Source organism: Danio rerio, chromosome 16 (genome assembly GCF_049306965.1).
Source record: "Danio rerio strain Tuebingen ecotype United States chromosome 16, GRCz12tu, whole genome shotgun sequence".
NCBI classification, from domain to species: domain Eukaryota; kingdom Metazoa; phylum Chordata; class Actinopteri; order Cypriniformes; family Danionidae; genus Danio; species Danio rerio.
The window spans coordinates 5,847,246-5,860,035 of NC_133191.1; the positions used below are offsets into that span (position 1 = coordinate 5,847,246).

The 12,790-nt window shown below is 34.8% G+C and overlaps 1 protein-coding gene across 4 annotated transcripts in view; it reads left to right on the forward strand.

Moving 5' to 3' along the window:
• cyth2 (cytohesin 2) overlaps window positions 1-7,726 on the forward strand; it is a 29,470-nt gene extending 21,744 nt beyond the window's left edge. The window contains exons 12-14 of one of the 4 annotated variants that reach the window (XR_012391942.1): window positions 619-1,102; window positions 1,368-1,471; window positions 2,494-7,726. Coding sequence is in view for 1 of the 4 variants with exons in the window: in XM_005157846.6 (XP_005157903.1) it covers window positions 619-706 (88 nt within the window). In the remaining 3 variants the exon portion in view is untranslated. Of the gene's footprint in view, window positions 1-618 lie in introns of all 4 variants that reach the window. The other 3 variants (XR_012391941.1, XR_012391940.1, XM_005157846.6) reach the window with 3 other exon arrangements.
• The last annotated feature ends 5,064 nt before the right edge of the window (window positions 7,727-12,790 follow it).

Below are 12,790 nucleotides of genomic sequence, written 5' to 3' on the forward strand. Positions count from 1 at the left end.
TGACAAAAGCTCAAAATTATCCAGTTTTCCCCACAATTAAAGCTGACAGGTGCTAACATTGTCTTAACTGATGCTCAACACTAACAAATCTGTTAAAATAAAATAAAAAAGCTCTCCAGGGTGTCCTGAACCTTTAAGGAAAACCTCAAACACACTGCTTCCTTGTGTGACAACATGAGAAAATCAACAAGCCAGAATCAACAAAAAAGCCAGATTACAGTTAGCTAAATTACACTGGGAAAAAGACTAATTTTTGGAAACGTCCTGTGGTCTGATGGAGCTAAGATTGAACTGTTTGACCATAATGACTAGTGTTACATTTGGAGGACAAAGAGGAAAACTTACAAGCCTAGGAACATTATACTGACCTGTTTGAGGAAAACCATTAGTTTATTGTATCACCACTTGATTTTTGTGTTTTTATTTGAGTATTTTAGATGTACAATGTAGACTTCAAGAACATTATTATATTAATATTGCATAAATGAATGTATCAAAATGTATCAAGCCGTGTTTGTAAAATTCTGGCAACCAAAGCTGCAATTATTTTTCAGTAATCCTTTCTGTGTTTTTATGTGGTCCTGTGTGAAAAGTGACCTGATCTTGTTTGTCTTGCAGATCTGCTGTGAGTGTTGATCCTTTCTACGAGATGCTAGCTGCCAGAAAGAAGCGCATTTCCCTAAAGAAAAAGGAAGAGCAACCCTAAAAACTCCTCTATTCCTCCTTTATCATTCCATCCACTTCCTTCATTCTCCATCAAACCAATGATCGTTCATTAAGGTAGCTCTCATCCTCTCATCAGAAGAATCATGATGTTGGATGTCTTTCCCGAATTTGAACGTCACCTGTGCTTTGCATTCAGGTGTTCTGGACTGCACAGTTTTCTTATATTCACACTACACAGTGTTATTCACTATCACACTATAGTCACTTCCACACTGTATTATGCGTACATTCCATAAGACTTCACTGAGAAACCTAACATTCAGGTGTTAATGTGTGCAGAGCTGAGGCGGAAAAGTCTTTCTAGATTTCAAAATGTATCACTGGTCTCTCGTAAACCAATTCTGAGGTTAATTTTTAACAGTAGATTGCGCTCTTGGCTAGTTTTTAACAGCAGATTGTGCTTTAGGCGCGTCTTGAACAGTTCCTATCTAGTTTTTAACAGCAGGTGGCGCTTTTGGTTAGATTTTAAGAGCAAACTGAATTCTAGATCGCCACTTGCTGTTAAAAACTAGCCTAGAGCTGTTAAAAACTAGCCAAAAGCACGGTTTGCTGTTAAAAACTAGTCTAAAGCCTATCTGCTGTTAGCTTAGACTAGTTTTTAACAGCAGACAGTGCTTTTGGTTAATTTTCAAGAGCTCTAGGCTAGTTTTTAACAGCTCTGGGCTAGTTTTTTGAACTGCTGACAGTGGTCTAGGCTTGTTTTCAACAGCAGACGGCGCTTTAGGCTAGTTTTTAACAGGTCTAGGTTAGTTTTTAAAAGCAGACAGCACTCTAGGCTAGTTTTTAAAAGCAGATGGTGCACTAGGCTAGTTTTTAAAAGCAGACAGCACTCTAGGCTAGTTTTTAACAGCAGATGGTGCACTAGGCTAGTTTTTAACTGCTCTAGGCTAGTTTTTAACAGCAAGCGGCGCTCTAGGCTAGTTTTTAACAGCTCTAGGCTAATTTTTTAACTGCTGACAGTGGTCTAGGCTTGTTTTCAACAGCAGACGGCGCTTTAGGCTAGTTTTTAACAGCTCTAGGCTAGTTTTTAACAGCAGACAGCACTCTAGGCTAGTTTTTAACAGTTCTAGGCTAGTTTTTAACTGCTGACAATGCACTAGGCTAGTTTTTAACAACTTTAGGCTAGTTTTTAACAGCAGACAGCACTCTAGGCTAGTGTTTTCACTGCTCAAGGCTAGTTTTAAACAGTAGATGGCTCTTTTGGGTAGTCTTTTTAACAGTTCTAGGCTAGTTTTGAACAGCAGATGGTGCTTTTGGCTAGTTTTTAACAGCAGATAGGGTTCTTGGCTATTTTTTTCACAGTTCTATGCTAGTTGTTAAAAGCAAACTGTGCTTTTGGCTAGTCTTTAACTGCAGACCATGCGGTACGCTAGTTTTAACAACACATTTTAGGTTTATTTGCTGTTTAACACTATAGTCTAGAGCGTCACCTGCTGTTAAAAAACTAGCCTAGAGCATCGTGTGCTGTTAAGAACTAGCCTAAAACAGCTTTTGCTGTTAAAAACTAGCCTAGAGCACCATTAGCAGGTTAAAAATTAGCCTAGAGTGCCATCTGCTGTTAAAAACTAGCCTAGAGCACCGCCAGCTGTTAAATAACTAGCCTAGAGCGTCGTCAGCTGTAAAAAAAAAAACTAGCCTATAGCGCCATCTGCTGTTAAAAACTAGCCTATAGCGCCATATGCTGTTAAAAACTAGCCTATAGCGCCATATGCTGTTAAAAACTAGCCTAGAGTGCCATCTCGTTTCAAACACGAGCCTAGGGCGCAGTCAGCTGTTAAAAACTAGCCTAGAGCTTAAATACGAGTCTCAGAATAGGGGTCAAGACAGAACTGAAATCTCTGAAAGGATTTTTCAGCACAGCTCAAAATGTGCATCACATTTCCTTCTTCTTCCTCCACTTTTCACTCATTGACCGACCGCCGCTCCTGCTATTTACAGCATTTACTGTGAAGTTCTTACACAAACAGGGTAGACGACCAAACAGCCTGATGTTTCTTCATCACCATCACCATCGTCATCAGGGACGGATATAACTGAACCTTTAGTGGAAATGAGCAGAAAGTCTCGTTCACAATGAAGCCTTTTGTTTATTCAGTCGCTGCTGATTTACTGCGTCTATTCGGAGTTATTTAATCTCAACTGACACTATTTATCTCTTCTACATTTGAGTTTATTTACATGCTGTAAATGAAGATGTAAATGAAGGTCATTGCTGTTTAAACCACATATCAAGAGACTTTTGAGTTAAAGAGTTCACCCAAAAATGAAAATCTCCTCATTATTTTTTCACATATTTCTTTCCGTTGAAGACAAAGGAAGATATTTTGAAGAATGCTGGAAAAATTGACAGGAGCAACAATTTCTAATTGAAGTCGATGGCTGTTTTTTTTTTTGTTCAGCATTCTTCAGAATATCTTCCTTTGTGTTCAAGAGAAGGTTTAAAACAAGTGGAGGATGAGGAAATTATTACAATTTTCATTTTTGGATGAACTGTAGCTTATTCAATTAATTAATTAGCTACATATCATTTGAAAATCACCTGTGTAATATTGGTTTAGATGTGATAAACATGATAAACATGTTGATGAACTTCACCAGCCCATCAAAGCATCTGTAGAAACGCATCTCATGATGTCAATCCACACAAAGCTCCTTCATTATTGAGAAAAGAGCCTTAAAGTTTCCCGCAGCCCTGTTTCTGAATGTTCGTACTAGTGTTTCAACTAAACAAACTAGGTTTAGATGGATAACCTTAAAGGGACTGTTCACCCAAAAGCTGAAAATTCTTCCTCATCCTCCTGTTCTTTTTCCCTGTTGAACACAAAAGAAGATATACTGAGCTATTGGCTTCAATTGTATTTTGTTTATTACTACAATTAAAGTCAATGCCTCCCAGCCCCACAACATTCATCAGAATATCTTGTTTTGTGTTCAACAGAAGAAATAAACTCAAAGTTTTGAGTTATGAGTAAATGATGGCCTTAATGATGCCTTTTAAACAAAACATTGTCATAAAAATATGATTATATTGCTATGTTTAAAAGAAAAAATGAAAGAAATTGAACAGTTTAATCAAATTTTCCTTCATATGCGTCTACTTTGGCAGAAAGAAATCTAATTTATGGAATCGTTTACAAAAAGATCTCATTTTGGTAGCATTTGTGTTAACTCAGTGTTTCCTTTCTCTGTTCCTAGAGGCACACAGACTACATATTTTGGATGTCTCCCTTATCTCACCCTTTAACTTAAGCATTGGAGTCTCTTCTAATGTTCTGATGAGTTGATTTAGGTGTGTTTGATTAGGGAGTGGTTGAAAATGTGCACTGCTGGTGTGCTTCAGGAACAGTGTTGGGAAACACTGCATTAACTAACATGAGCTAACGTTAAAAATGTGTTTTTTTATGCATCATTGATTTAATCTTTGCAGAACAGCTCATCATTGCCTCGTCCTCCCTTTCTTTCTTCCGTTGCACACAAAGGAAGATATACCGAGCCGTTGACTTTTGTTTATTACTACTATGGAAGTTAATGGCTGTTTTTCCCCCTAACATTCTTCAGAATATCTTGCTTTGTGTTCAACAGAAGAAAGAAAGCCAAAAGTTTTGTACCACTCGAATAATAAGTAAATGATTGCCTTAATGATGCCTTTTAAACAAAACATTGTCATCAAATATGATTATAATGCTATTTTAAAAGAAAAAATGAAAGCAATTGAACAGTTTAATCAAATTTCCCTCCATATGCGTCTAGTTTGGCAGAAAGAAATCTAATATATAGAACTGTTTACAAACAGATCTCATTTGTCAGCATTTGTTGAAGTGTTTCCCAACCCTGTTCTTAAAGACACACCAACAGTACAAATTTTGTTGGATGTCTCCCTTATCTGACCCATTAACTTCAGGTTTTGGAGTCTTTTCTTGTCTTCTGATGAGTTCATTCAGGTGTGTTTGATTTGGAAGAGGTTGAAAATGTGTACTGTTGGTGTGCCTTCGGAAACAGGGTTAGTAATCTTGCACTAACCAACATGAGTTAACAACAAAAGCTATGCGTTCTAATGTTAACTTAAAAACAGCAAATTATTTAATAATAACAGTTACAACTTTTGACTTTAGAAATGTTTCGTAAATGTTGAAATTAGGATCGATCAGTGCCACAGAAGTATTGTTTGTTGTTAACTAATGCACTTAACAGATGTTAACAAATGAGATCTTAGAATAAGCCCTCTATTTCTTCATCATTTGTGATGAAATTGGACTGATTTGGTGCAATTCGCTCAGCTTTTTTTTCTGTGCCACTGTCAATGATTTATATTTGCGAAGGCAGAAAGTGATGTCTGCAGTTTGTCCTCTGAAATGAGAGCAGTTTTTGTGCCTCAAATGTGTGCAAAGGTTGCCTGTTTTGTTGCTTTTCTGAAACACTAGATACTCCCTCTAACTCAGTGCTGTTCAGTTTGAAGGAGTCCATGGCAGCTTTTTTTCCAAATGTACATTATATTTTGCCTTTCTGTTTGTAAATACATGTTGTTATGTTTGTTTACAACACATATTGATAGCATTTTCTTTAATTTATTGTTCTTCAATTATTTTTTATGTGAAATAAGGGTCGTATGGAAGCTTGTTTTCACCACAGAATTAAAAAATAAATGGTCATTGCAGCTTTTTATCTCCCAAATGATTTTTTTTGTATGTTTTGTTTTTTCAGAATTGCATTTTTGTATTTCAAACTTGTGAAAAAACAAGTCAAGCTTTAAAAATTGTTTTGTCAATTTGTTTTGTTTTCCAGAAGTTTGAAATACAAAGTTGCAAGTCTAAAAAACAAAACTAACAAAATTATTTTGCTGGGTTTTTTTTTTTTTTTTTTGCTTGTTTGTTTGTTTTTTCAGAATTGCAACTTTGTATTTCAAATTTCTGAAAAACAAAACAAACAAAGAAGAATTTGATGTTTTTATTTGCGTGTTTTATTTTATTCAGATTTGTAACTTTAAAACAAACTTTAAAAAACAAAACAAATAAAAAAATTTAATATTTAAAAATTGTATTTGTAATTTGTTTTGTTTTTCAAAAGTGTGAAATACAAAGTTGCAATTCAGAAAAAATAAACAAGAAAAACAGTGTCAAAATCATTTTGTTTATTTTTTTCAGAATTACAACTTTGTATCTCAAACTTGTGGAAAACGAAACACGAAACAATCTAAATGATTGACGTTTTTTGTTAGTTTTGTCAGAATGGCAACTTTGTATTTCCTTTGTATTAACTCCTTAAACAAAACAAACAAACAAAATTGATGATGTTTCAGAATTGCAACTTTCTATCTCAAACTATATATATATATATAAAGGTGATTGCTATATGCCAAATGATGAAATACTGATTTACGAACTTAGACCTCAAACTTTTTTTTTTTTCCCAATTGTAAGTTTATTTCTTGGATTTCTGACTTTAACAATTTGGAATCGCAAGATATAAACACAGAATTCAATATACTCTTGGAATTGCAAAAACAATGTTAAAATTTTCAATTCTGAAAAATTATTCTTATTCTCAAAGTTGCTGTTTTTTCAGCAGGAGTAAATGCCAATAATTTGATTTAAATTTTACAAAATTACCTTTTAATCTAATGAATTAGCAATTTTTTTTTTCATCCAAGTGCATTCAGAATGATCAATTTTGGCCTAGAATTTCGATTTCTGTTTTCCAAGTTAAAATGTTTCAATTCTAACTTTTTAATTTTCTTTTCTTTTTTATTACAGTAGTTACTGTCAAAGCAAAAACACAAAAGACGTTTTCATCTCACATATACATGTTTACTTATCTGAATTTCGATCTTATTACTCAGCAACGCAAGAAAAAATTGTCGTCTTGTAACCATTTTTATTGTGAGAAATACATTCAGTTATTATGTAAGTGTCTCCGTATTGCGAGAGAAAAAATAAAAATAAAAACAGTTGCATCTTTTTGTTTTTGTAATCCCGTGGTGGAACTGGCTTCTATAGGATCAGGGTTGCATGTTGTACTGAATCGAAGCATCTTTTATAAAGGATGAATCTGACACCAGTGTTTTGGGCGACTATTAGCGTTCTGTATTTCCGAAAAACTCACACAAAAGTCAACAAATTAGCCTAGCAGATGACAAACGCTTAAAACACGTACTTGATCAAAACAAATCAATATTGAATGATTTTCTTTTAAATAACCAACTATACGGAACACTAATAGCGTCTGGAGTAATAACCACTCTATTTAAATATACTAATTATGAAACGCTAATTACTGAGAATCGTTTAGCGGTGCATTTTTGCTTGACGTTTGTGATTTTTCCCGATTAATATAAAGCTTGGCTATAGTAACCGACGTCTTGGACTTTGAGACATTATTTAATAGTTTGGAGTTAGGATCCATGTTTACGGCACTTTAATAGAGTTCAGCACAGTTTCGACTAAACGGCGGGCTCTCTAGCGCCCTCTATGAGTATGTAACTAGTACTGCAGATCTTAACTGGTTTAAGCTTGGCCGCACATGTAAAGGATGCTGATATACAGCATCCATTTTCAATCATTTGATGCCGATCTGCTTCAGACTGTATTGTATGCGAACACATACACAGGCCGTATCAATAACTTTGTCTATATATGTATGACTGAGAGACTCCAAGTGTTAAAGCGTGTCAACCGCTGACTGCAGAACTACATTCCTCAATATATATAAGCTATGTGTTTAAATGATTAGTTTGGGCATGATGTGGTCTGATGAAGACGGTAGAATGACTCTATTGACTTGAATCTGTTTTGGAGACTGGCCATTCTTGATGGAATGTGCGAAGGTGCCAAAGCCTTTCTGTAGGACACATGAAAGCGTTTCTTCCTCTTCTTCTTCCTCTTTTTCTTCCTGCTTGGCCTCAGAATGGTACTGATTGTTGGAAAAATTCATGTAGCAAAATGAAATCTCAGTTATGGTACACTGGTGCCGTTCGACTCTAATAAACAACAAGATAAAATAATAATGTTCTCGTTGTGTGTGTTCTTATGAATGAGGCTGTTGCTTTAGAAAGTAGTTTGTTGTATTTTTTGTTTACAAAGGAAAGAGAATGAAGGAGGAAACTAACAAAATAAGAAACTAACGAAAGAAGGGAACAAAAGAAGAAATGAAGGAAAGAGAACAAATGAATAAATGTAAAAAGGAACAAATGAACGAACTAACAAAATAAGGAACTAACGAAAGAAGAACAAAAGAATGAATAAAAGATAACAAAAGAAAGAAAAAATGAATGTAAAAAGGAACAAAGGATGGAACTAACAAAATAAGGAACTAATGAAGGAATGAAAAGAAGGAAGAAAGGAGCAAACAAAGGAACAAAAAATAAACGAACAATGGAAAGAAGAAAAGAATGAAGGAAAGAACAAATGAAAAAAAAATTTAGGAAAAGAGGAATGAGTCAAAAAAGGAACAAAAGAAGGAATTAAAGAAACAGGAAACTTGAGAAGAATTAACGAGCAAATGGAAGGAATGAAAAAGAAAGGAATGATCAAGGAAGACATGAACTTTAGAAGAAATGAACAAAGGGAGGGATAAAAGACAGAATGAAAGACAGAACAATGGAAGGAACAAAGGAAGGAATGGAAAAAGGAACAAACAAATGATTGAAGGAAAGAAAGAACAAAAGAAGAAATGGAGCAAAAGAAGTAACTAACAAAGGATGGAAAGGAACAAAGTGCGAATGAAAGAAGGAAGAAACAAAAAGACAAAAGAAGGAAGGAATGAAGAACGAATGAAGAAAGGAACTAATGAGGGTGGAAACAAAGGAAGGAAGCAACAAACCAAGGACGGAAGGATGAACCAGGAAAGGGATGAAAGAAGGGATGTAGAAAGTGTCGGAAGAAGGAAAGAAGACATGAAGGAAAGCAAGGAACAAACAAACAAAGGAAGAAACGAGGGAGGGAAGAAAGAACAAAAGAAAGGGAGCGAAAGAAGTAATGAACAAGGGATGGAAAGGAAAAATGGAATGAACAAACAAAGGAAAGGTTGAACAAAAGAAGAAATTAACTAAAGAAGTAACAAAAGATTGAAAGGAACAAAGTGCGAATGAAAGAAGAAGGGAAGGAATGAAAGAACGAATGAAGAAAGAAACTAATGAGGGAGGAAACAAAGGTAGCAACAAACAAAGGAAGGAAGGAACAAACCACCAAAGGGATGAAGTAAGAAACAGAAAGGGTCGAAAGAAGGATGGAAGACATGAAGGAAGCAAGAAACAAACAAACAAAGGAATAAAGGAATAAACTAATGAGGGAGGGAAGAAAGGAAAGAATGAAGAAAGGAACTAAAGCCTGGTTTATACTTCTGGTTTAAGTGATCGGCGTGACCTACGGCGCATTCAATTTAGCCGTGCATTTATACTTCTGTGCGCTGTTCGTGTTTCTCTGCAATAACACATTCGAAACACTAGCTAGCAGTAGGTGTTTATGTTCCTCTGTGTCGAGTTTCTTCGCTGGTGTTTTGTTCTCTCAACGCTTTTTTATTGTACAAGTGGTTCAAACTCGCTCATTTTGAGGCGGGAACTGGCGGATGTGCAACAACTTCAACCATAAGGTCTGGAGCTCCTTCACGGATCTCCACAATAGTAAACAATCGCTCCAACGGACTCGTATGGCTGTTGGTCCCGCCCACACTCGTCAGCACTACCAAGCCGACCAATCACAGAGCTTGTGCTATGCGTCATTGCGATTGTGTAGTTACATTTTTTGAGAGGGTTATGTGTCACCGCGTAGGCTGCGTCATAGCATACGCGTGCGCTTGATGCAGAAGTATAAATCAGCCTTAATGAGGGAAGAAATGAATGAAGCAAGGAACAAACAAACAAACAAACGAAGGAAGAAACGATGGAAGAAAAGAACATGAACGAACTGAGGGAGTGAAGGAAGAATGAATGAAGGTACTAATGAGCAAGCGAAGGAAGCAACAATTGAATAAAGGAACTAATTAAGGAAGTAAACTAAAATTTCCCACATATAGCACCCAGATCCATGATTTATAGTTTTATTTATCTCTCTCTCGCTCTCTCTTGTTACAAATCTGTTAATTTTGGTAACTAAATATTGTTTTCAAAGAATTATTCCAGTTTTTTTAAATGTAGAGCAGTAGTATTGCTAAAACAAGTGCCAGTTTATATTTACGTACTTCTATGCAATAAAGCAAGAACTGTACATTGTATCACTGGGTGGCATGTGTAGAATGTCTAAATTCATAGAAATTTTTTTAGAAAGGGGCACAGTCAACTCTGCCATGTGAGGAAAGCACCACTGGCAATTTTTTTAGCGAATTAAAATCATTTTGTCCACATTTCAATACAGTTTTTCTGTTTGTGTTTGTACAGTAGGTCAATAAGTATGTTGTTGTTTTATTCCAGCTCTGCTTTAGCCTGTTAGCTCATTTCCTGACTGATAACCAGAAAGATTAGAGCCGCTTAACCTCATTATTCTCAGTCTTCCCTTAACGCAACGAGGAAACCAATGCAGTCCAGTGCCAGTCCATCAAGTCTAACAGTTCATCTCATTCAAGTTGAAATAGTTTTTAAATTAAAATAAAACATGTCAAGTAAATACATTTTATTTATTAAAGCACATTTAATAAACCCAGGAATAAAAAGTCAAAATGTTTTTTAATTGTATGAATTTTACTTGATTGATTACTTGATTGACTATTGTCGTTGTTGTTTTTGTGTTCCAGTGAATAAACAAACTCAATTAGCGGGATAGAGATTTAAAAGAAGAGAGACTAAAATGGGGCACAAATCTTTTTTTTTATTTTATTTTATTTTAAAGAAAAGTGTACTATGATACTTTTTTAAATTGACCTCTTGGGTTGGACACGTTACGACTGCATAAAATATTAAAGCATTTTATAAGACATGCTACGTGAATTGAATAAGCTAAATTGGTAGTGTGGTGTATGGTTGTTTCCCAATAGTGGGTTGCGGCTGGAAGGGCATCTGCCGTTTAAAACATATGCTGAAATATTTAGAGGTTCATTCCGCTGTGGCGACCCCTGATAAACAAGGGACTAAGCCGAAGAAAAATGAATGAATGAATGAATCAACATAAATGATAATTTTTTTGTTTGTTTTTTATTAAATGTAGAATTTCTAATGCTTTACTATTGGTTGATTTTTATTTGTTTAATAATTTTTTTGCTGATGTTTCTAAAACCGTGATAGCATACAAATATTTCAGTGTAGCCACAATGTTTGATACACAAAATAATACAAATATTGGGAAGAGTTACATTTAGTTTAAAGATTACGAAGGAAGGAATAAATGTAAGAACTAAAGGAATGAATGAACAAACAAAGAAAGGGACGGACAAATGAACGAGCGAACGAAGGAATGTAAACAGGAAAGAATGTTTGAAAGAATGAACAAACAAATGAAGAAAGGAAGAAATAAACAAACAAGCAAAAGAAGAAAGGAAGGAACAAAAGAAGTGATGGACGAAGTAGGGAACAAAGGAATGAATGAAGGAAGTAGCGCAAGAAGGATGGAAGGAACATAAGAAGGAAAGAACAAACAAAAGAAGGAATGATTGAACAAAGGAAGTAATGGATGAATGAATGAACAAAAGAACATAAGGAAACAATGAACAAACGAAGAAGGGAAGGAACGGACAAACGAACAAAAGAAGGAAGAAACAAAAGAAGTAAGTAATGAATAATGGAAGAAATTAAGTAAGTAATGTTGGAAAGAAGGAAGAAATGGAAGACTGATGGAAGGAACATAAAATGGAAAGAATGAATAAAAGAAGGAATGGACGAACAAAGGACGGAACGCATGAATAATGGAGGTATGAACAAAGGAAGGACCATAAGGAAACCATGAATGAAGGAAGGAATGAATGAACGAACAAAGGAACGGACAAACGAATGAAAGAAAGAATGAATGAACGAAAGAAGGAATGAATGAATGAAAGAAATGGACAAACGAACGAAAGAATTAGTGTGAGAAGGAAAGAATGAAGGAAAAAGGAATGAACAAATAAAGGAAAGTGCAAACAAATGAACAAAGGAAAGAATAAAAGGAACGAACGAACAAATGAAAGAAAGAAGGAACAAAAGAAGAAATGAATAAAAGAAGTAAGCTACAAAATGTATTTTGAATTCTGAAATTGATCAGCAGGCTTTACATTTAAACATTAGGAGTTGCTGGGCTGAGTTTAGTGTCTGCTTCAAATGATTAACTGGCTTAGTTTCTAATAATAGCAGAGAAGATCAGCCTATAAGACAGAGCTGAGAGACTCCATCTGATCAATACTGAAACACTTGAGAAATTACAGCTTTACTTCTACTATTATACACATTCACAGATTTCAAATCAGTTATAAGGGCATAAAAATTGTTAAAGTGGACTTTTAAATGGTCAAAACGCTCAACTCGCGCCGTTTCATTCGCGCAAATCGCAAAAATTTCTTTGTTTTTTGCAAATCTCAAACACATATAAATCACTCACACTTTCTTCCATGTCTAGGGTGAATGCAGCATTAGGCTTTAAATAAAAATTTTTTTAAAAAAATGACCAGTTGACAGATTTATTTTTTATCTTAGAATAACTCGACTTTTTTCTTTCAAAATTCAGTGCCTTTATTGCATTTCTGATTACAGAACTGTTAGCAAATAAAAAACAAACAATAAACAGTCAATTCAAAACAAAAGCACAAACATTACAGTAAAAATCATACATTTTTAAAATCAATAATCACAGAGGATTAATAGTCAAATCAACGACGACAAAATCTAAAAACCAAATCATTAAAAAAAAACTCCCAGAACACACTGTACAAAACAGTTTCTTAGAGTTGAAAATGAAACCGAATACTTGAACGCAACTTTTCTCTACTTCCCATTTAAAATGTGTTGCTTTCTACTTAATGTTAAATTTACTATTGATTAATACCCTAGTTTTATTGTCAGAATAGCTGCTTATTTCACAGGTAAGATCCGGACAAGTGAAGTTAAACCTACAAACACATTTAATTAGACAAAAACTGTACAGACAGCAGTGCGTGTGGCTCATCATCTGCT